Source organism: Lontra canadensis, unplaced genomic scaffold (assembly GCF_010015895.1).
Source record: "Lontra canadensis isolate GAN:19392208 unplaced genomic scaffold, GSC_riverotter_1.0 scaffold103, whole genome shotgun sequence".
In the NCBI taxonomy this organism is placed as follows: domain Eukaryota; kingdom Metazoa; phylum Chordata; class Mammalia; order Carnivora; family Mustelidae; genus Lontra; species Lontra canadensis.
Window position 1 is genome coordinate 629,256 of NW_022631097.1, and position 24,357 is coordinate 653,612.

The following is a 24,357-nucleotide window of genomic DNA, read 5'->3' on the forward strand; positions in this document are numbered from 1 at the left end:
TTCTTCTTTAATTTCCTGGTTGACCCATTCATTCTTTAGTAAGATGCACTTTAGCCTCCATATATTTGAGTTCCTTCCAAATTTCCTCTTGTGACTGAGTTCTAGCTTCAGAGAATTGTGGTCTGAAAATATGCAGGGAGTGATCCAAATATTTTGGTACCGGTTGAGACCTGATTTGTGACCCAGGATGTGATCTGTTCTGGAGAATGTTCCATGTGCACTAGAGAAGAATGTGTCTTTTGTTGCTTTGGGATGGAATGTTCTGAATATATCGGTGATGTCCATCTGGTCCAGTGTGTCATTTAAGGCCTTTATTTCCTTGTTGATCTTTTGCTTGGATGGTTTGTCCATTTCAGTGAGGGGGTTGTTAAATTCTATTATTGTATTATTGTCAATGTGTTTCTTTGATTTTGTTATTAATTTGTTATTAATTTGTTTCTGTAGTTTTCTGCTCCCATGTTAGGGGCATAGATATTTAAAACTATTAGAGCTTCTTGTTGGACAGACCCTTTGAGTATGATATAGTGTCCTTTCTCATCTCTCATTATAGTCTTAGGCTTAAAATCTAATTGATCTGATATAAGGATTGCCATGCTAGCTTTCTTTTGATGTCCATTAGCATGGTAAATTGTTTTCCACCTCCTCACTTTAAATCTGGACGTGTCTTCAGGTCTAAAATGAGTTTCTTGTAGGCAGCATATTGATGGGTTTTGTTTTTTTATCCATTCTGATACCCTTTGTCTTTTGATTGGAGCATTTAGCCCATTTACATTCAGGGTAACTATTGAGAGATATGAATTTAGTGCCATTGTATTGCCTGTAAGGTGACTGTTACTGTATATTGTCTCTGTTCCTCTGGTCTACTACTTTTAGGTTCTCTCTTGGCTTAGAGGACCCCTTTCAGTATTTCCTGTAGCGCTGGTTTGGTGTTTACAAATTCTTTCAGTTTTTGTTTGTCCTGGACGCTTTTTATCTCTCCTTCTATTTTCAGTGATAGCCTAGCTGGGTATAGTATTCTTGGATGCATGTTTTTCTCATTTAGTGCTCTGAATATATCATGCCAGGTCTTTCTGGCCTGCTAGGTCTCTGTGGATAAGTCTGCTGCCAGTGTAATATTTCTACCATTGTATGTTACAGACTTCTTGTCCCGGGCTGCTTTCACTAAGACTTTTAAGTTTTACTACTAGTGACGGGGTGTGGACCTATTCTTAATGGTTTTGAGGGGGTTTCTCTGTGCCTCCTTGATTTTGATGCTTGTTCCCTTTGCCATATTAGGGAAATTCTCTACAATAATTCGCTTCAATGTACCTTCTGCTCCCCTCTCTCTTTCTTTCTTCTTCTGGAATCCCAATTATTCTAATATTGTTTCATCTTATGTTATCACTTATCTCTTGAATTCTCCCCTCGTGGTCCAGTAGTTGTCTCTCTTTTTCTCAGCTTCATTATTCTCCATCATTTGGTCTTCTGTATCACTAATTCTCTCTTCTGCCTCATTTATCCTAGCAGTAAGAGCCTCCATTTTTTATTGTACCTCATTAATAGCTTTTTTGGTTTCAGGTTGGTTAGATTTTAGTTCTTTTATTTCTCCATAAAGGGCTTTTATTTCGCCGGACAGGGCTTCTCTAATATCTGCCATGCCTTTTTTGAGCCCAGCTAGCACCCTGAGAATCGTCATTCTGAACTCTAGATCTGACATACTACCAATGTCCGTATTGATTGGGTCCCTAGCCTTCGGTACTGCCTCTTGTTCTTTTTTTTGTGGTGACTTTTTCCACCTTGTCATTTTATCCAGATAAGAATATATGGAGGAGAGAATAAAATACTAAAAGGGTAGCAAAGACCCCAGAACAATGTGCGTTAACCAAATCAGAAGAGACCCCAAATCATGGGGAGAAGAAAGGGGGTACAAAGAAGTAAAAAAAAATTATATATATATATCTATATATATATCTATATATATATAGATATATATATAGATATATATATTTTAGACTGATGAATAGAATAGAGCCACCCACTTGATTTTGGGTGTATTTTGGTCTCTTAGAAGAAACTACCTTCCATATATATATACATATACACACATACACACAAATAAGAGTAAACACAATGAAGGGATGAAATATGACTGTAAAGATGAAGATTAAAAAAAATTCTAAAAAAGGAGTTGATAAGATAAGTTGGTTGGGAAAAGAAAGAAAAGAAAGTGTAGAGAATTTGCTCAGGCTGGAGACTAGAATAAAGCCCTGTGCTAGATTTAGGGTGTATTTTGATCTATTAGAAGAAGTATTCCAAAATTTTTTTAGAAGAAAAAACCCTATATGTATACAAAAGATAAAGTTAGGTACAATGAAGGATAAAATATGATTATAATAATGAAGATTGAAAAAGATTTTTTTAAAGAAAATTAGTGTTAAGATAAACTAGTTTATAAAAATGTTAAAAGACAAAAGATTAGAAGTTAAAAAACTTAGAGCAAGAAAAAATAAAATTAAAAAAATTTTATTAATTTTGTAAGACTAAAGAATAATGGGGAGGAAGCCATGAATTCCATGCTTTGCTTTCCCTGCCTCTGGAATTCTGCTGTTCTCCTTGATCAGTGGGCTCGTATGTCGCCCTTGCTAGGGGCTGGGCTAAGTAATCAGCTCAGTTTCACTCTCAGGATCTTTTGTTCCCTGATTGCTTTCCGTAGAGTTCTGGAGATTGGGAATGAACATGGTGGCTTCCCAGTCTCCAGCCCGGAGGAGCCGAGAGCTTGGGACCCACTTCTCAGTGCACCCTTGGAGAAAAGCACTCAGTCACCCCCGTCTCCCTGGTCTCCAACCATACTCCAAGCTTACCCAGCCTGTGACCAAGCGTTTCTGTCTCTGGTACACAGCCCCATTTGGAGTCTCCAAACCCAGCAGATTTTTGCCGCTCTGCTCTTCCAGGGGTTTCTCCCCAGATCTGCCACTTTTGGGGTCCCTACTCAAAGAGCAGTGGCCTGACTGTGCCACAGATCACAGTTTAGGGTAACCCTGAGCTGAGAGCTCACTCTTTGGCTCTGTCTCTGCAGCTGGCTTCCCCGCTCTAATAACTGCGAGCTCTGCTACACTCAGACACCCCGAACCTTCTGTGACCCTATGTGACCTGAGACCATGCTGTCACCTCGAGGGCTCCACCCCGGCTTAGCCTCTGGATCAATGTCCCTCGGTGGAGCAGACCTTTAAAAGTTCTGATTTTGGCTCCGTTGCTCCACTGCTTGCCGAGAGCCGGCCCTTCCTCCCTGCAGTCTATCTTCCTGTTGCTTCAGATTCACTTCTCCACACGTCCTACCTTTCAGAAAGTGGTCAATTTTCTGTTTCTAGAATTGCTGCTCTTCTTCTCTTCGATCTCCTGTTGGATTTGTAGGTGTTTGGAATGGTTTGATAACTATCTAGCTGAACTCCTGCAACCTGATGTCATCTCAGCCTGCTACTCCTCCGGCATCTAGACTGCTCCCCTGTAAACTGTATATATAGTTTAAACATATATTGTAGGAAACATACCAAAATATAAATAGTAATTCTATATCTATAGTATGATTTCAGGTAATTTTTATTTTTTCTTCATACTTTCTGTATTTTCCAAATTATATCTCCAAATGACTGGTATTAGTTTTATAATCAGAATTTTTAAATGGTGTGTGTGGCTTGTTATTGAGTGGATACAGCTTCTGAAAGAACAACCTATTTTCCAGATCGGGGCAGAGGGAGGAAAGGAGGTGGCAGTGGTAGAGCTACAGAGCTCCCAGGACCCCAGGGATCCTGCCTTTCTCATATCTGCACACTTCCTCTTGGCCAATGGCCTCAAGGTAATGATCTTTTTTTTTTTTTTTAAGATTTATTTATTGATTTGAGAGAGAAAGCGTCAGGGGCAGGGAGAGAGGGAGAGAGTCTTAAGTAGACTCTGCACTGAGCGCAGAGCCTAATGCTGAGCTAGATCTCACAACCCTGAGATCATGACCTGAGCCAAAACCAAGAGTCAGGCCCTTAACCAACTGTGCCTCCCAGGCACCACAAGATAATGATCTTTATGTTGATTCCTGTGTGTTTGTTTATCTGCTCTGTTCATATCTACTTTCCTTAACATTGGTCAATGAACCAGCCAAATTGTTAACCTTTTTACCTGATAAATAATTTTGAAAGGTAAAAACATGTTCTCCATTGGAATATGGCAGGTGAGGGGAAGAAGGTGAGAGAAGTGCTCTGACTAGAACAGTACAGGGTTCTTTCTTGTCAGAGGGAAGTATTCACTGGGTGCAGGGAGTGTAGGCCTCCTGCTCCTGTGCTGAATCACTTATAGCAACTTTACTAATGTATACTCTGCTAAAAGCAATCCATTCACACACTTAGTTAAGTACCTACTACATACCAGCCAATCTACTGGAGCCCAAAGATAAAAATTACTTCAAACCCTGCCGCTCAGAGATCTCTGCCAGGGATGAAACTACACATTCATGATTATAATCCACTGGGACAGAATTGATACTAAAATGTGGTAGAAAGTATTGTAGGCTCAGAAATGGCAAGGAAAGCTTTGCAGAGGCCAAATTAGGTCACATTAGGTCACAGTCAAATCAAGGGCATGGTTCCAACCTGAAACAATTATGAAACAAAAATAAATTCAGAACTTACACCTAAAATTCAAAGCACATGCTGCTACACTATCAGGGTATCTTCTGTCTAGACAGATTTACAGGCAGGAAACACAGCACCCTCAGGGCACACAGGCTCACCTGAGTGGGAGTGGTCCTCACAGCCTTGCACTCAGGCTCTGGATGCTTCTGGCTTTGCCCCCACTGGAGGTTTCAGCTCTGGTGCCAGGAGGGATACTCACCTCAGGTCAGTATGGGATCCACCTGACTCAGAAGCCCACCCAAAGTAGCCCATACCTGTCATGACATGGGCCTAAGTTCAAGATGTCTTTAAGGGAGGCACTCATTACTTATGTTGCTGCTCTCAGGGAAGCCCAAGGGTCAGGTTTCCCACCCACCATTTATGGTTCATTCATTGAGCTCCCAGTCCTGATGTAATTTATTCATGAGAAGTGACTGTTATCCAAGCAATTTTGCCATATCAGGTTTCCATGTGAATAGATAAAAAAGCCAATCCAAGTCAAATATGTCTAAGTAGGAGAAAGGCTTCTGTTATCCTTTTACCCAAAAATGTGTGCTGTATTTTGTGGAGGGTTTAGTTGTATGGATAAAAAGTAAGGAAACATCAAGTCAAAAACCATGATAGAACATGTTATAATTGTTTTTCTTTACTGAAAAAGAAAATGGTAAGGCTGAATAGGCCACCGTCCCCTCCTGCTTACTATCCCAAGAGCTCTTCCTGGGTGCCTTCCTCCCTTGGCAAGCCTAAGTCTGAGAATGCAAGTAGAGGGCTCCTCAGGTGAGTCTGTTCACTTTGATAGAAATTATCATCGCTTAAACAACACTGAAAGAGCTGTTCTTCAGAAGAGACTTTTCTCACTTGCCTGTCTCTCATACAAAAACATTTTGTGGAAATTCCAAAATTATGTTAGAACTCTATCTTCTTAAATTGGGTAACTTGAACATGATATGTTTCTTTTCTCCATGTTTTGGAGGCACCCTGTAGCCACAAATTCAGGAGAGTGGTATATGGTGTCATGGGTGGTCTGGCTCCCCCTGCCCCTGAGGGCACACACTCCAGAGCCAGGGGCTTAGGCAACACCCACAGGCCCCAGCTGGGGCTAGACTTCCACATTCTCTGAGGTTAATAAGTTTGGGACAACCGCTCACTATAGGAGCAAGGATTCCCAGGAAAAGCTGACAAATGCCACATCTATGGGCAGGTTGGAAGGAAGCAGGCAGTTTGTATCTATCCAGAAGACACCTTGCTCCATGCCTTTACATTATTTGCATGACCAAGAACTTTCCTGCTTTCTCCTTGCTGGTAGCTATCATTTCATTTTGACTGTGTGCTTTCTCTAACACAGTCAGAGAAGTATTTTTCTGAAGTATTTTTTATTTTCTGCCCCTCCCTGATCTATTTTGCTCATTTCCAAAAAGCTTGAATGCCAGACTTCAAAGCTCATTAGACTAGTATGTAAAGTAAGAGTATGAAGTCTCTGAACAGACGTTTGAGTGACTCTCCCGTGAATCATATGCATCCCTTCTGCCTGTTGTGCCTACTCAGGCTTTTCTCCCTTTACTTTCAGGTGTTAGGCAGTTTTGTGAAGAATTGAAGATTTAAGTAATTCTTTGAAAAAACTAATTAACACCTTCATGGTGGGGATCCATTGCCTTATTTACATTCCATTTTCCCATGGTGCATAGGTGTTCAATAAAGATCATAGGTTAATAAGTGACTGTATCCCCACATCCTAACATTTTGCTCCACACTATAATTCACAGACTAGAAAGTTCTCTGTAAAGAAAACTTCTGCAGATGCAAGTGAATACTATGAAAATTACATTGAAGAGCTGAAGAAACAAGGATTTCTGCTAAGAGAACATTTTACACCTGAAGCAACCCAGTTAGCATCTGAAAAACTGCAAGCAGTAAGATTGATTTCTATGTACTATTTTGTGTGAGTGATTGAATATTTTTAATAGAAACATTTTCTTTACAACAAATAAAAACATGGTAAGAGAAAGGAGTCAGAGTTAAGAACAAGAAAAGTAAACTCATAGACAAGTGTGGGAGCCGGGTAAGGAGTGAGTTCTAGGATGAACCACAAAACTTCTTGCTTGCTTCAGCAACAAACCCCCATGGCTTTCAAAAAACTTCATTATAACCTAGGCCAAGAATCAGGGGTCCTTAACCCTTAATGCCACTTAAACTTTGATGTCACTGGGAGGCCTAAAGCTTATAGAATGAAGGAAAAGGTAAAAGGAAACATAAAGTGGGAGTAAAAGATAGAAAGGGGAAATCTAGAGAGTATAGGAAGGAAGTGGAGGCACACAGAATTATCAGTCGTTTGGCTGCCTATGACTCTCTCCTTGGCTGTGATGATTTCTTCTCTCGTCTCTGTTATCAGCCCACTAATGAAACCTTTTGTTGGTGGGGTTTTTTGTTTTTTGTTTTTTGTTTTTTTTTTTAACTTTATTGTTGCAGTTGCTTTTGGAGGAGGTAATAAATTCAAGCACTCTGAGCAAAGAAGTGAGCGATTTGGTGGAAATGGTTTGGGCGGAAGCTTTCGGCCACCTGGAGCACATGCTTCTCAAGCCTGTGAACAGGATTAGTCTCAATGATGTGAGTCACGTGTGCCCTTGAAGGAGAACCTCAATCATGACAATTTCTGCTTTCTGGTTTACTAGCTTAAATCATGCTATGTGTGTTTGGTGCTGGTCCAGATGTTTCTGGATGCATTCCTGATGTGCTTTTTTTTTTTTTTTTACTTTGGAAAAAGGGAACATTGAGAGCACTAAGGGGAAAACAACCTTTGAAGAAAACTAGATGTTCTTATCTATATAACATATCAGACCCAAGAGCTGCTCCAAGCTTCACTTTTTGGTGCCATCTCATTGGGAGGCCTGCTCCTTTATGTTGCAAGGTGTTTAGCAGGCCTGAGGGACAGGGTTGCACTTGGTCCTTAGACGCTCAGAACTTCGTCCACTTCAGAGCCACTGCTTCCCAGTCTTGTAAATTGTGACCATTTTAGGGAAAGTCAGGGATGCTCCCAGTCCTTCAGAAAAATGCTCTTTTTAATTTTATATGATTTTATGATTGAAAAAGCAGATGAAAGAAAATATTCCCAATGGTACAACTTGTGCAACTGCATTGTCACAGTAAAATAATACAGTTTCCCTCTGTGGAACTAAACTAATTTATTTCAGGGAGAAAAAGTTTTTCTGGGTCAAAGTCCAAATAGTATTTGTGTAATTAGAAACATGTTCTGCTGGATTTTGTGCCTAGTGTGATTCTGACATCTTTCTAAACTTCTTGTGTGAAAAGCAAGTCTCCTGTGGTTGCATTAGTATTCCTCTCCTGTGGATATAGAAAGAGATGGAGATGCAGTTGTGAATAGAGATACGGATGTAGATGTAGATATAGATCTAGATACACAATATAGATATTTAAGGCTCTGGTTTTTTCCTCTAGTTAAGCTGAGCCTGGTTTTGGAAGATTTCTCATGGCATCATCGTCACAACTGATATACATCTGTAAACATGGCACCTGTTTTATGGCTGGTGTCCAATTGAAAACCATTAGTTGTGACATAACTAACAACCATTTTAGATGTTTTTATGCGTGTTCCTTCACCTTTTCTCTGATGGTAAAGATTCAACTTTAAGACACATATATTGTCCTCCATTTAAAGGTGAGCAAGGCAGAGGGAGTTCTCCTTCTAGTAAAGGCTGCATTGAAAAATGGAGAAACAGAAGAACAACTGCAAAAAATGATGACTGAGTTCTACAGATTAATACCTCACAAAGGCACAACAACTGAAAAAGTGAACCTGAGACTATTAGCTAAGAAAGAGGACCTCTGCCAGGTAAATCTCTGAAATACGGAATTCAATTCATTATATGTTGGGGAAGAGTCTTTTCAAATCTGATTAATAAGGTAGTACTGAATCACAGAAGTTGGCTCAAAAATGAATGTTGAGCCAATTTAGAATGCTTTGGATTCTTATGGAGATTACCTGAAGCATGTTCCCAAACATGAATGTGTTGGAATAGTATACAAAGGCAGATATACTTAGAATTGCTACACCGTTAAGTAATTTTCTATATCAGGATGATGCCGGCAGGCCAGACCTGAGGACCTGGAGGGAGTCCCACAGGATCAGCCGAGAGGATCCCTTACTACTCACAAGATAGAGATAGAACGTGGGCCAGCAGGAGGCCAAAGCAGAGTTTACTGAAGGTAGAGAAAGAGAACAGGTACAGACAGTGTTTGGGAGACTCGGTAAGGAAAGGAGGGGGTCTTATCTTTGCTTGGTGTCTGGGGTTGTTATTGAGGATCATGGTCTGGCGCCCAGGACCTGGTTAGAATAAAGACAGGGCCCAGGTGTTATTCGCTGGAGCCAGTGCGTCTTGTTGTGAAGATGTCTAGTTCTGGTGGTCTAGAATGCTCATAAGATAACTTCGTCCGGTTGTTCTCACCTGGTCTTTCCTTAGATGTTATCTGTTCTCGAGAAATCCAGAGGACATAATGCTATTTGCTTCATAGGCATGTGTGAAGTGGAGGTCCTAGCAGGAATAGAAACAGGAAAAGGAACAAAAGCAGATTTTTATGGAGTCCTTCAGTTTCCCTGTCTCAAGGAGAGGAGTTAGGATTCTTTTTGCAAAAGAAACAGAAAGCTGGCATTGACTTGAACAATGAAGATACTTATTACCCTATATAACAAGAAGCCAGTTATAGGGTGGCTGCTGGTCCAGTCGCTCAGAGGGAGAATTATCAACGAGGACCCAGCTTCTTTTCATCTCTGTGGTTCCTGTAAACTTAGCTTCCCTCTCAGCCCGCCTCACCTTACATGACCTTATAACTGCAGTTGTTCATAGCATCCCAACTGGAGTATTTCTTTTCTTATCTTTTAGGACAAGCTTCCCTGGCCCTGTAGACTCTTTGGTTAGTATTTTGCTCAGAACTGAGTCATATGCGAATTCCTAAGCCAAGGAATCTAAGGCAAGGAGAGTGGAATTACTGACTCTACAGAAATGGGCCCTCTCCCTTGAGCTGTAGGGGAGGGAGCTGGACGCAGTTAGCAAAGAGGAAAGCAGGAAGGCAGCCCCAGTGTGCCCCTCGCCTTAGATGAGACCAATTCACTCCCTGGCTCTGAGTTGCCTCATCTGTGCATGAAGGAATTGGGACATGATCAGAAATCCATGACCTAGACTGCAAAAGAGCTCGGAGGTACAAAATTTTACATGTTTGAAGGAAATTATAGCTCTCAACAGATTCCTGGATACATCTATAATCCAAAATAAGTGAAGAATCAATAAATGAGATGATAAGAGAGCCTTCCAAATTTAAAGTTTCATGATTTGCCTACCACCCAACATTAAGAACCTCAGTTGCTCATTCTCCTACTGAGAAGGTATATGTAGTGCCCCTCCAAATACTTTTTCATTTAACTTTTATATTTTCAATAGGTAATACATTTGTATTATTCAAAAGTCAAAATTGTATTTAAAAGGTTCACTCAGCACAATCTGTATTCTACCCTGCCCTTCCACCCATTCCAACTCCCCAACTTGATAACCATGTCTTGTTTGTCTTTGCAGTTTCTTTATGCAAATTATTATAAATATACACATATATACTTATTCCTCTCCCTTTCTTTTACATAAAAAGTTGTATACCATCTTTGCTGTTCCACACCCATTTTTCCCACTTAGAGAGAGTGTCCTCATTCCCCACATTGTATGGGCATCCCCTAATGTCAGATATTTGGACTGTTTCCAGATTTTGTTACTACAAACAATGCCAAAGTGAATATGCTTGTATATTTGTCATTTCATAACTGCACAGGAGTGTCTCTGAGATTCATCCCAGAAGTAGAAGTGCTGGCTTATGGGGTCAGTGCATCTGTAATTGTGATAGATTTTGTCTTATTCCCTCATGAATGTTCTATTATTTGCCCTCCCACTATCAGTGAATGAGACTTTCTATTTCCTGTAGTTTTACCAAAAGTATATTTGTTAAACTTTCAGACTTTACCGATTTTATGGATGAAAAATGACCTCTCAGTTACAGGACTTATATTTAGTTTATGTGGGTTTTGTTTTGTTTTTTTCTCTGAACTGTCTATTCATGTCGTTTGGCCCTTTTTCTTTCGGATCTTTCTATTTTTCTTCATGATTGTTATGACCTCTTAAGTTAGGGAGCTAGCCTGGGATATGAGTTATAAATATTTTCTTTAGTTTATTTGTTTTGCTTTGTTTTGTTTTACTTTGCTTGTGGTGGATGACTGGTTGATTTTTTCTATTTTACCATACAGAAAATTTTTACTTTTATATAGAAAAATGTATCAATCTTTTCTTTTATGGCTGGTGTATTTAATTACAGTTAGCCCATCCCTATATTGAGGTCATAAAGATGTGTGACAGGGCAAGATAGGGCCCCCCTGTCAATGTCTCTTTCATCTCAAAGATGGTAAAAGCAATATATCCTTAAAATAAACATAATTCAGATTATGTAGGAGCTATGTTCCTTCCTCCAAGCTCCATGACCTATGAGTATACTAAGTATACTTGGGTTCCCTCTCAGGGAAGACAACCATGTCTTACTCATTTTTGTATCTTTCAAACCTGATACAATGCCTGGCACACAGAACATGCTTAATGAAGTTTTGCTAACAGAATTGGACTTGAATTCTGATGATCTGAGTTCCTATTTAGTCACTTCCCTCTGTTTGCTGTGGAATCTTGAGCAATTATTTCAGCTCCTTGGGGCCTCACTTTCCCTATCTATACAATGAGGATAATAAGATCTAATAAGACCAGTACTATAGTGTGGATTAGAGGAACGATGTACCTGAAACACTTTATCAACAATGATGTGCTATCCTGATGTTTACTATTATTATTATTGTATATTATGCTATCACTGAGGGTACAATATATAATAAGAGTATTACCTTTAATGTGCAACTTACATATTGATCAAAAGCTTTGGGGGAGGGGTGCTGGCTGGCTCCGTCAGTGGAGCATGCAACTCTTGATCTCAGGGTTGTGAGTTTAAGCCCCATGTTGGGTGTAGAGATTACTTAAAAATAAAACCTTTAAAAAAAAACTTTAGGAAGAAAAACCCTTATTTTTCCAATCTTTTTGAGAAAGTGTAATGAGCTATAAATATTTTGATACAGAGTGATTCTGACATCTTGTATTATTTTTATCTACAGCTAATAAGAGACATGGTTAATATCTGTGAAACTAATTTGTTCAAACCCAACCCACCATCTCTTGCCAAATACCGAGCTTTGAGATGCAAAATTGAGCATGTTGAACAGAACACTGAAGAATTTTTCAGAGTTAAAGAAGAGGTTTTACAGAATAATTATAGGTATGCATAAAGGAAATGTCTTAGGAGCTGTTATTATGTAATACTGTTTCAGATACTGTTAAAGAACTAGTCCCCATAATTACTTGTGTAATTGAATCCTCTATAACAAGGTAGCTATGTTATGATGACAGATTACTTTCTTCTGTGCTTATAATGGGACTTGGGGGATGCCTGGGTGGCTCAGTCGGTTAAGTGTTCAACTCTTGATTTCAGCCCAGGTCTTGATCTCAGGGTCCTAAGTTCAAGCCCCACACTGGGCTCCATCCTGGACATGGAATCTACTTTAAAAAACCTACCTAAAAAAAAAAACCTATATATATATATATATATATATATATATATATGTGTGTGTGTGTGTGTGTGTATTTATATTTATATATATGTATATATATTTTTATATATGTATATATATTTTATATATATACATAATATATACATAATATCTTTATCTGTATGTATATAATATATATCTGATATATTATGTATATCTATATATAATAGATTTGGGACAGTATTCTGTGCTTGAAAACACTCCCTACTATTCCACTCCAATTTCAAGTTTATCTAATCTTGCTGAGAATTAAATTTAAAAACTTGAAATCACAAGGTATTTTTGTGTTTTGAAGGATATTATATAGCAAAATCTGCTTAAATTAAGATTTTAAGATGCAGGATTATGTGTGTGGCAGCTTCTAAAATGGCCACTCCAGGGGGTGCCTGGGTGGCTCAGTGGGTTGGGGCCTCTGCCATTGGCTTGGGTCGTGGTCCTGGGATCGGGCCCCGCGTCAGGCTATCTGCTCAGCGGGGAGCCTCCTTCCTCTTTCTGCCTGCCTCTCTGCCTAGTTGTGATCTCTGTCAAATAAATAAATAAATAAATAAATAAAATCTTTTAAAAAAATAAAATAAAATGGCCACTCCATGGCATGGAAACAGTTGAAAATCTGGAAAATACTTTAAGAGATATGACACCCCTAAAGGTCATTCACGTGTTTCCTCATTGACTGTGAGAGTCCCTATTTCTTGTGCCCTTGTGTGCTCTACAACACAGGGCAGCAGCAGTAACAACAGACGTATGTGGATCAGCCTCTCCAACAAGCCTGGACCCAGCTTCAAGGTTCAGAAACTAATTTGATGGGTTATTCTCAAGGGTGAGACTGACTTCCTCTGGTTTGGTCATTCATCCCACTAATGTAAACTCCTAGCACTCCTCTGCCTGAAGTTTTTCTTTTGGACCTTTCGGACATCTTGGCTCTCATTAGGTATAAAGGGCCAGGTTAACTTTAATCATAAGCCTTACACACTTAGAGCTAAAGATGGTGAACTGCAGCCCCTTGAACCAACTGCATAGGCCAGTTGTACATTTTTAGTCATGTAATATAACTCATGAAGGCCTTGGAGATCTCACCTCACACCCAAGTGATGTTGAACTGTTCATATGACAAAAGTGGACCTTTCCCTATGGAGAGATTCTGCTGCTGTGAAGAATTAGATTTTCTCCATTTTGTTTCACTAGTGATGATTTTCATATTAATTTTTTCTAGTTATAAAATTCGTATTCTTTGCTGAAAGTTTAGACAATGTGTGAAAGCATGATGAAAACTGAAGATCACCCAAATCTCACTACCCAGAGATAATATGACCACTGTTAACTTGTTGGTGTAGAATATATCCCAAACTCTGGGGTGCCTGGGTGGCTCAGTGGGTTAAGCCTCTGCTTTTGGCTGGAACCGTGATCTCAGGGTCCTGGGATTGAGTCCCGCATCGGGCTCTCTGCTCAGCAGGGAGCCTGCTTCCTCCTCTCTCTCTCTCTGCCTGCCTCTCTGCCTACTTGTGATCTCACTCTCTGTCAAATAAATAAATAAAATATTTTTAAAAAGAAGAATATAACCCAAACTCAATTATTGATTCTTTCCCATATCTAGTGGTATGCTGGCAAGCCAGCTCCCTAAAATAAAAGTCCTGACTTATAATAACTGTTGGCTTCTGTGATATAAATACTTCTACTATAGCTACTTTTAAGCTACCAGTGTGACACCAGAGAATGAGGGGTTGGGAAGACATGCTGGACAGGCTCTCTTACATTTTCTAACCCACAACTCTGTCTCTTCATAGTCCCCCAGTCTTTTCCCATGCTTCCTCATCCTAGTCACCCAGTCACCCAGAGCCATTGTCCACTCTCCTTCATCCACATATCACTGTGCCCTGTCAATTCTGTCTCCAAAATGTCTCTAAACCATTGGCTTCTTTCATTCACACTGCTGCCACCTTTAATCCAGATACTGCTGTCTCGCCTACTTCCTGACATTCTTTCTGCTCCTGCCCCAGCCAATTTATTTTCCCCAAACAACCAGTTAGGTCTTAAAATATATACTGTATTATATCATGTTGCAATGTCACTTTCAAAGATAGGCCTTTCTTGACCATCCTCTCTCTGAACCTGGTTAGTTTGCTGAATAGAATGTAAAATCAGTTATTTGTTAACTTCTAATTTTTGTCTCTCTCCATTAGGATACAAGCCCCGTGAAGCCAGAGACCATATTATCTCCCTTCCAGGGCCTGGCAGAATACTCAGCACAGAGTGTTTGTTTGTTTGTTTGTTTGTTTTAGAGAGAGAGAAACGAGAGTACAACCACATGCACATGGGAGCGGAAGGTGGGGATGAGTAGAGAGAGAATCCCAACCAGGCTCCATGCCTCGTGTGCCACCTGACCCAGGGCTTGATCTCATGACCCCAGTGAAATCAAGAGTCTGGTGCTTAACCAACTGAGCCACCCAGGCACTCCCAGAGTGTATTTGTTCAATGAATAAATGCATGAATGAATTCCATCTATATATTATATGTATTATATATATTATATATTTGACAAAATTTGAGATCATGCTGTGCATAAAGTTTTATAACTTATTTTTAAAATTTATTTTACTATGTTTTACTTCATATCCTTATTTTTTAAGAGTATGATTTCTTTAATGACTACATAATATTTCTAAGAAATGTTATGTTGTGATTCACTGAATCCATTCCATAATAATGGCCATTTGGGCTATTTTGGGCTTTCTGCTAATGATGATTTTTTATTTTGCTTTTGATTATGCAATCTCAAGGTTTTTCTTCTACTTTTCACAGCAAAGGTCCAGTGGATATCTTGCAGATATTTAGAGTTGGCAGAGTGAATGAAGCCACAGAGTTTTTGAACAAACTTGGCAATGTGAAGTCCTTACTGCATGGATCGCCTGTACAAAGCTTTGTTGGGATCCTGTCCCGGTAAGAGGATACCATGTTTATTTTCTAAATGTTTCTCCCTCATGAACATGAAGTGTTTTACCTTGTTTTCCTAATTTTTTTTTTCTATGCTACATGGGCCTCTTCAGTTAAAATTAGCTTATTGGGGGCACCTGGGTGGCTCAGTGGGTTAAAGCCTCTGCCTTCGGCTCAGGTCATGATCTCAGAGTCCTATGATCGAGCCCCACATCGGGTTCATGATCTCAGAGTCCTGGGATCAAGCCCCACATCTGGCTCTTTGCTCAGCAGGGAGCCTGCTTCCTCCTCTCTCTCTGCCTGTCTCTCTGCCTACTTGTAATCTCTGTCTGTCAAATAAATAAATAAAATCTTAAGAAAAAATAAAAAAAAATTAGCTTATTGTATTCCAGTGGAAACTGAACACTTTATTTGTTTAAAGATTTTATTTATTTGACAGACAAAGATCTCAAGTAGGCAGAGAGGCAAGCAGAGAGAGAGGAGGAAGCAGGCTCCCCACTGAGCAAAGAGCCTGATGCAGGGCTCCATCCAAGGACCCTGGGATCATGACCTGAGCCGAAGGCAGAGGCTTTAACCCACTGAGCCACCTAGGCGCCCCAAAACTGAACACTTTAAATTGTAATAAGTATAAGTTAAATTATTTACTTATTATTATATATTTTTAGAGTGTAGTACATGGGTGTGAATTGCTTCTTGAAAACTGTATCATATGATGTTAGGGTCCGTGATCAAAGGAACGAGACTGACACAAAGCGAAAATCAAACAAAGCTTTATTTCGCGCCAAGCATCGAAAATCAAACTCACTGGTAGGGGCCATCTCTTACAAAGAGACGATGATGATGACCCCGACAAGGCCGCTCCCAAGAAGGCCCCTCTGGATGAGGCCGCTCTGGATGAGGCCGCTCCGCAGATGAGGCCACTCCAGATGAGGCCGCTGCCTACGAGGCCGTTCCCTGGACAGGGCCGCTCCCCGGAATGAGGCTGCTCCAGTGAGGCCACTCCCTGGACGGGACCGCTCCCAAGAAGAGGCCACTCTGGATGAGGCCGCTCCCAGGACGAGGCCGCTGCTGACGAGGTTGCTGCTGACGAGGTCGCTCCCTGGACAGGGCTGCTCCCCGGAATGAGGCTGCTCCGGCAAGGCCGCTCCCCGGACAGGGCCGCTCCCAAGAAGAGGCCACTCTGGACGAGGCCGCTCGCCGATGAGGCCGCTCCCCGGAATGACGCCACTCCGGCAAGGCCACTCCAGTGAGGCCGCTCATGGATGGGGCCGCCCGAGGTGCTCTGGACAAGGTCGCTCCAGATGAGGCCGCACGCCCACGGGGCCAAGGCCCGGGGGACAGGAGGGCTGAAGCCTGGGGCGGCGAGGCCGCTTGCAGCGGGGCCGCAGCTCGGTGGTGGAGAGGCCGCTCGCGGCGGCAAGGCTGCTGGTGGCAAGGCTGTTTGCCACGGTGCCGCTGCCAACGACTATGACGACCAGGAGGACCACGACACTCCCGAAGACCGTGAGGACCATGATGCTCCAACGCTCCCGACGACTACCCTAACGGCTATGCCAACGGCTGTTCTAATGGCTATCCCAACAGCTATTCTAATGGCTATCCCAATGGCTATTCTAACTCCTCCTCCTACTCCCCCCACCCCAGCCTCACAGATTAACCTTTATAGAGGTGGTTGAGCCCGGCCCACACCCAGGTGGCCAATGAGATTTCACCTCACCACAGTAAATATATGCACGCCCCACTGATTGGATGTCTCCATCTGGCCTGGCCCACCCCTATATCCGGGGTTTGCAAGTAAGTTCCCCTGGGAGGAGCAGGCCCTTACAATATGAAGAAAGGGGATTCTCTATTTCATGGCTCTTCTATGTGTATCTAATCTAGGGAATATCCAATACTTAAGAAGAAAGATCTAGAAATTAGAGTATCAGGATACTGTTAGTTATCTGTATAAAACTTAACTAATTTTCTGTTGCTTTGAATAGCCACTTAATATTAGAGCTGAACTGCAGTCACAAGGAGCCTGGGAGGATATGATTACATCTGGATCCTTACTTAAATACCTAAGGAAAAAAATACCTGAGAAGAAACATAAGTATACAAGATCTAGCTGGAAAAATTTTAACTCCTATTGAAGGACCCAAAAGATAATTGCACTAATCAGAAAGATGCCAGTTTTACTTGAGTTAACCTATAAATTTAGAGCTATCACAATAAAAGTGCTAACAAGATTTTTTTTAAATAAAAAGCTGATACTACTGTACATATTTTTTAAATTGGATTTTACCAGGGTAATTAAGAAAAAGACGATGAATGAAGGAGAATTAACCAGACACTAAAAACATTTTATAAAGCTATGTTATTTAAAACATTGAGGTTGTACCTGAACAGATGAGTCACAGAATAAAGAATCCAAAAGCAAATGTAAAGACGTAGAGGGTTTAACATATAATAAAATTAGTTTTTATTTCTGTGGAAGAAAGATAATTTCTTTAATACTATGTATTAGGAGAGATTACTACCTGGAAAAAAAAACAAAGTTGGACCCTTGCCTCATTCCTCACACTTAAATAAACTCCACATGGAATAAAGATTTAAACATTTAAAACTAGGGATGCCAGGATGGCTCAGTCAGTTAAGCATCCAACTCTTGATTTCAGCTCAGGTCATAATCTCAGGGATAGGGCCAATAGCAGGCTCTGAGCTTGGTGGGGAAGGAATCTGCTTGTCCTCTTCCCTCTGCTCCTTCCCCCACAGAAAATAAATAAATAAACAAATAAATAAAATCTTTTTTAAAAATCTAGAATTATAGGTACTAGCATTGAAAAATATATTTTTTTTAAGATTTTATTTATTTATTTGACAGAGATCATAAGCAGGCAGAGGAGGCAGGCAGAGAGAGGGGGAGCAGGCTCCCCGCCGAGCAGAGAGCCCAATGTGGGGCTCGATCCTAGGGCCCCAGGATTATGACCTGAGCTGAAGGCAGAGGTTTTATCCCACTGAGCCACCCAGGTGCCCTGAAAAATAGTTTTAATTTAAAAAATTGTTTTAAATAAACTTTAAGTAGGAATAAAATCCAAGAACTATTTTACAAAATTAATCACATTTCATAATGCAAAATTCAAACAGTAGATGTTTATGTAATAAAGGCAGAAGTCTCCCTTTACCCACCTTCCCAGAGATAACCATGATTTAACTTTGATTGTAAAGAGTTCTTAACAGTGCTAGAAGGCCAGTGGAAACCTGCTTAAGTTCTTGAGCCAGGAAGAAATGCAGTGAGCATTGGACTTACACATGGTTCTGTTGTGTGCTGGAAGCTTCAACAGGTAGGAGGCAGAGCCCTGAAGTAAGAAAAATGACCAGCATCTCAGGGCTGACCAAGATAGCAATGAGAAACTGGCTATAGCTTGGTACATTTGAACAGCACCTGGTGTAAGGGCCTGGTTGGCCAGGGGGAGCCATTTTGTTGCAGTGAACTTAGATTGACCCTGCCCCTCCCAGAGGAACTTACTTGCAAAGCCTAGATACAAGGGCGGGTCAGGCCAGGTGAAGACATCCAATCAGAGGGGCGCACATATATTTACTGAGGTGAGATCCCATTGGCCACCTGTGTGTGGGCGGGGCTCAACAATCCCTATAAAGGTTAGTCTGTGAGGCTGAGGCTGGGGAGGAATAGAAGAGTCATCGGAGGAGTAGGAGAGTCGTCAGAGCCGGGAGAGCTGTCAGAGCTCTTGTAAGAGCTGTCAGAGCTGTCAGAGCTGTTAGAGCGGCCAGCGGCCCAGCCGCCCCAAGCCGCGGCCTCAGGGAGTGGCCTCCCCGGAGCAGCCCCTGTCCGGGGAGCGGCCCTGTCTGGGGAGCAGCCTCGTCCAGAGCGGCCACGTTGGGAGCAGCCTTGCCGGGGTCGTCGTCATCACCTTTTCATAAGAATCAGCCTTGACCGGTCAGTTTGATTCTTGATGCTTGGCTCGAAATAAAGCTTTGCTTGACCTTCGCTTTGTATCAGTCTCGTTCCTTTGATCACGGACCCCAACACCTGGAACCCATCCTGTGGGAATACTCTGAAATACATTTTGCTTTTCATTTCATGCTCTTTATTTGCTTATTGTCTTTTAATTGGTATATTTTTTCCAGCTTTATTAAGATATGATTAACAAATAGGAATTATATTTAGGTTGTACAGGTGATTTTTTTAAAGATGTATAATGTGATGATTTAATGTACGTGTACATTCTGAAATGATTCCCACAAGCAAGGTAATTAACACATCCATCACTACAGAGTTAATCTTTTTTTTTTTTTTCTTGTGGTAAGAACATAAGATCTGCTCTTGGCAAACAGTATTATCTTATTTATCTTAAAATTGAAAGTTTGTATACCATTTAGCCAACATCTCCCCACTTTCCCCAACCCCCAGTCCCTAGAAACCACCATTCTGCACTCTGGTTCTATGAGTTGGACTTTGCTAGATTTCACATATATATGAGGTCATGCAGTAGTTGCGTTTCTGTGCCTGGCTTTTTTCACTTAGCATGTCCTTAAGTAGCACCTGTGTCTGCTAGAATTACGAGGCTATAATAAAAGATACCTTTCTTCTAGTAAATCATTGTAATGTCTTTTTCTTTTTAGTGGGCTGCTTTTACCGAAAGTAGTTGAAGATCGTGGCACAAAGAGAACAGACTTTGGAAATCTTGGGAGTGGAATATATTTCAGTGATTCAATCAGGTTAGTGTATTATATATACTATATATTATATCCTTAATCCTGTTACTCCTACCACAAAGGGTTTATTACAAGTGGTTTCCTCCATCTTTCCTTTGTGAGGGATTTCTCACACAAGAAACACATCATTGAAAGCAACTGGTTTTCTCAGTATATAGGAACATTTCTTTTGTGGTAGAGATTTGGGAAAATTGTATTTTAAATTATCTTAGTGATTTTACTATCCTGAGAGTCTTTATTTTTACCCACTTAATCCTTACACCAACCCTCTCACGTCAGTTCTGTTATTATCACTATCACAAAGAGTAGAGTGACACTGAGGATATCTTGACTAAGATCAGACAACATTTTGTCTTTCTCCAGGATGAGCGATCGTAATTTCTACAGCACAGGACCTCTTCTCAAACAACTTCTCTATTGTGAATAAACTCTGTAGACCTAGCATAATATTTCATATTTAATATTCTTATTAATATTTAAATCTGTTTTCATAATAGCCACAAGGTATTTAACACCTTGGGACACCTGGGTGGCTCAGTGAGTTGGGTGTCTGCCTTCAGCTCGGGTCTTGTTCCCTGGGTCTTGGGATCGAGTCCTGTGTCAGGCTCCTTGCTCAGTGGGGAGTCTGCTTCTCCCTCTGCCTGCTTCTCCCCCTGCTTGTGCTGTCACTTGTGCTGTCTCTCTCTTCTTTCTCTAACAAGTGAATAGGTTAAATCTTCAAGGAAAAAAGATATTGAACACCTGCCTTCTATGAGGCACCAGGCTAAGTGCTTCAGGTGCATTGTCTATAAACCTCACGGGTGGTATTATGACATCATTTTATGAAAAGGGAACAGAATGATGGAGGTTAAGTAACTTGCATATGGTCACAGAGCTAGTTATAGGATGGAGCCTAGGTTGAGGCCCAGGACAAAAGATAATTGTCCAGAATATTTAAAGAATTCCTACAAATCAATAAGAAAAAGATAAAGAGCTCCGAACAAATGGACAAAAGACATGAATAGGAACCTAAGAGAAAACACGTATAGACAATGACATTTGAAAAGATTGGTAATAAACAACATGCAAATTAAACTATAGTATGACATTTTACACCTGTCAGCAAAAAAAAAAAAAAAAAAGAGTTCAACATCTCTAGATGTTGGTAAGTCTCTAGAACAGTCTGAATTCTCAATAGGTATTGGTAGTAGTGTTAGGGTCCATGATCAAAGGAACGAGACTGATACAAAGTGAAGGTCAAGCAAAGCTTTATTTCCTGCCAAGCATCAAGAATCAAACTGACCGGTCAGGGCTGTCTCTTATGAAAAGGCGACAACGATGACCCCGATAAGGTCACTCCCAAGAAGGCCTCTCCGGATGAGGCTGCTCTGGACGAGGCTGCTCCGGACGAGGCCGCTCTGCAGATGAGGCCACTCCCTGATCGGAGCCGCTCCCAAGAAGAGGCCACTCTGGACGAGGCTGCTCCCAGGACGAGGCCGCTGCTGACGAGGTCCTTCCCCGGACAGGGCCGCTCCCCAGACAGGGGCTGCTCCAGTGAGGCCGCTCCCCGGTCAGGGCTGCTCCCAAGAAGAGGCCACTCTGGACGAGGCCGCTGCTGACGAGGTCACTCCCCGGACAGGGCCACTCCCAAGAAGAGGCCACTCTGGACGAGGCCACTCCCAGGACGAGGCCGCTGCTGATGACGAAGAGGCGATGACGACAGTGACAATGACAAGGAGGACAACAACCCCGATGACACAGACTCTGCTCCCCATGACGCCACTCTGACAAGGCTGCTCCCCAGAGGAGGCCACTGCTCCGGACGAGGCTGCTTGACGATGAGGCTGTATGCCGACGGGGCCACTCCCTGGCGAAGGCTGTTCTGGACGAGGCCACATGCCGACAAGGCCGCTCCCCAGAATGATGCCACTCCGGCAAGGCCCCTCGCGGCGGGGCCGCGGTTCTGGGTGGCGAGGCTGCTCACGGGGAGGCCGAGTCTCGGGGCGGCAAGGCCCCTCGTGGCGGGGCTGCAGCTCAGGGTGACAAGGCAGCTCGAGGCTTGGTGAGGCCGCTCGCAGCTCGGGCTGCGGCTCGGTGGTGGGGAGGCTGCTGGCAGCTAGGCCGCTGGCGACTCATGGCTCTGACAGAGCTGTTGGCTCTGACAGCTCTGACAGCTCTCCTTCTCCTCCCGATGACTCTCCTCCTTCTTCTCAGCTTCAGCCTCGCAAACTAACCTTTATAGGGGTGGTTAAGCCCCGCCCCCACACAGGTGGCCAATGGGATTTAAACTCACCTCAGTAAATATATGCTCGCCCCTCTGATTGGATGTCTTCACCTGGCCTGACCCACCCTTGTATCTAGGCTTTGCAAGTAAGTTCCTCTGGGAGGGGCAGGGTCAATCTAAGTTCACTGCATAGGGTCAATCTAAGTTTACTGCAACAAAATAGCTCCCTCTGACCAACCAGGCCCTTACATTCCCCCCTTTTCTTTGGAGATTAGTCAAATCCTTGACTTTTCAGCCAGTTCTATGTTATATTGAGCATGTGAAACTAACATTTTATCACTCTAATTTTCTCTTATACAAATGACATTAGTGCACAATCGGCTCATTTTTCCTAATTCTGTTCATCTAATTTCCCACCTATACTTTACATAAACAGGTAACAATAGGAGCAACAATAAACTCACAGTTTTTTTAGTCTTAGCTTTAGTCCATGGTCAGCGGGGTCTGTCGGCTGCAACTTCCATCTCTGGGGGGCGTCCTTACTCTCGGCTTGTTTGACGTGACCCACATGAACCCAAGCCCTAATGCCTTCTACTTTTACTGCCGTGGGGGTGGTCAGGATAACAGTAAATGGTCCCTTCCAGCAAGGCTCCAAGTTCCCCACTTGATAGCAACGTATCCAAACCAAGTCCCCGGGTTGGTAAGGATGTGGTTCCACCTCCGACTCCGTCCCAGTGTGGACAGTCCGGATCCCTGCATGGGCTTTTTTTTAAGACAGACTGTAATGCCTGCAGTGACTGGAGTACAGACTGATCAGTCATTTCTGCTAGGGCAACCTCCTGTAGCCGAGGACAGAGCGGGGGGGGGGGGGTCTCCCAAACATTATTTCAAATGGGGTCATCTTTTTTAAATAGGATGTACATCGTGCCCTGAGGAGGGCTAAAGGAAGGAGATCCACCCATCCACCGCCAGTCTCCAGAATTAGTTTTCTCAAGGTCTCTTTAAGAGTCTGGTTCATTCTCTCTACTTGCCTGGAACTCTGGGGCTGATAGGCACAATGTAGTTTCCAATTTGTGCCCACGGCCTTGGCCAGTGCCTGTGAGACTGAACTCACAAATGCAGGGCCATTGTCTGACCCGACTGTGAGAGGCAGCCCAAACCTAGGAGTTATTTCTTCTAGTAGCTTTTTGGCTACCACTCCTGCCATCTCATGTTTGGCGGAAAAAGCCTCTACCCAGGCTGAGAAGGTATCTACAAAAACTAACATATACTTGTGCCCATATTTTCTTGCTTTAGTCTTAGCCCAGTCCCCTTCATAGTCTAATTTAACCCATTTCTGTAAATACTTTAAATCTTCTTCTGAATAGTTCGGTTTTTCTGGTAGGGCTGGATCCAGGAGTGTAACCAGTTCTTACACTGTTTCTCAGGCTGCTTGCTTTGTGGCCTGATTTGCTAAGTGGTTTCCTTTTGAAATCAGATCAGTCCCCTTTTGGTGTCCCGGGCAATGCATAACAGCCACCTCTTTTGGGTCCCAAATAACCTTGAGGAGAGCCAATATTTCTCCTCTGTTTTTAATTCCTTTTCCTTCTGCTGTTAATAGGCCCCTTTCTTCGTAAATATCCCCATGTATATGGAGAGTAGCAAAGGCCTACCTGCTGTCCATATAGATGTTGGCAGTTTTACTTTTGGCCATCTGCAGTGCCTTAGTCAGTGCAATCAGTTCCACTTTTTGTGCCGAAGTTCCATGTGGCAGGGCTGCTGTCCAGAGTTCCTGCTCAGGAGAAACCACCGCAGCCCCCGCATACCTCTTTCCATTTTCCATGTAGCTACTCCCATCTGTGAACAGAGTCATCTCGGCATCCGGGAGGGGAATGTCTCTGAGATCCGGCCTTATTCCTGTGACTTGGGTTAGGACCTCCCCATAGTCGTGTGGATGGTCAGCCAGCTCCTCTGGCAGCAGTGTGGCTGGATTCAGCACCGCTGGGGGCTGGAAGGTCACTCTTGGTTCGTTGAGGAGAAGGGCCTGATACCCTGTCACTCGGGCGTTCGTCATCCATCGGTCTGGTGGAGTCCGGAGAAGGCCCTCAATAGCGTGTGTGGTGGTTACGATGAGTTTTTGACCCAAAGTCAATTTACTCGCATCCTTGACCAGGAGGGACGTTGCAGCAGTTATGTGGAGG

At 42.4% G+C, this 24,357-nt stretch overlaps 1 protein-coding gene across 7 annotated transcripts in view; it reads left to right on the plus strand.

Annotated features, from left to right (window-relative positions):
• The window catches only part of PARP4 (poly(ADP-ribose) polymerase family member 4), a 133,465-nt gene that overhangs the window by 20,254 nt on the left and 88,854 nt on the right, over positions 1-24,357 (plus strand). For 6 of the 7 annotated variants that reach the window (XM_032838200.1, XM_032838204.1, XM_032838202.1 and 3 more), the window contains 7 exons: positions 3,719-3,832; positions 6,401-6,547; positions 7,104-7,241; positions 8,311-8,484; positions 11,839-11,999; positions 15,127-15,264; positions 19,882-19,977. In XM_032838200.1, coding sequence (XP_032694091.1) covers positions 3,719-3,832; positions 6,401-6,547; positions 7,104-7,241; positions 8,311-8,484; positions 11,839-11,999; positions 15,127-15,264; positions 19,882-19,977 — 968 coding nt within the window. The remainder of the gene's footprint in view (positions 1-3,718; positions 3,833-6,400; positions 6,548-7,103; positions 7,242-8,310; positions 8,485-11,838; positions 12,000-15,126; positions 15,265-19,881; positions 19,978-24,357) is intronic. The other variant, XM_032838205.1, reaches the window with a different exon arrangement.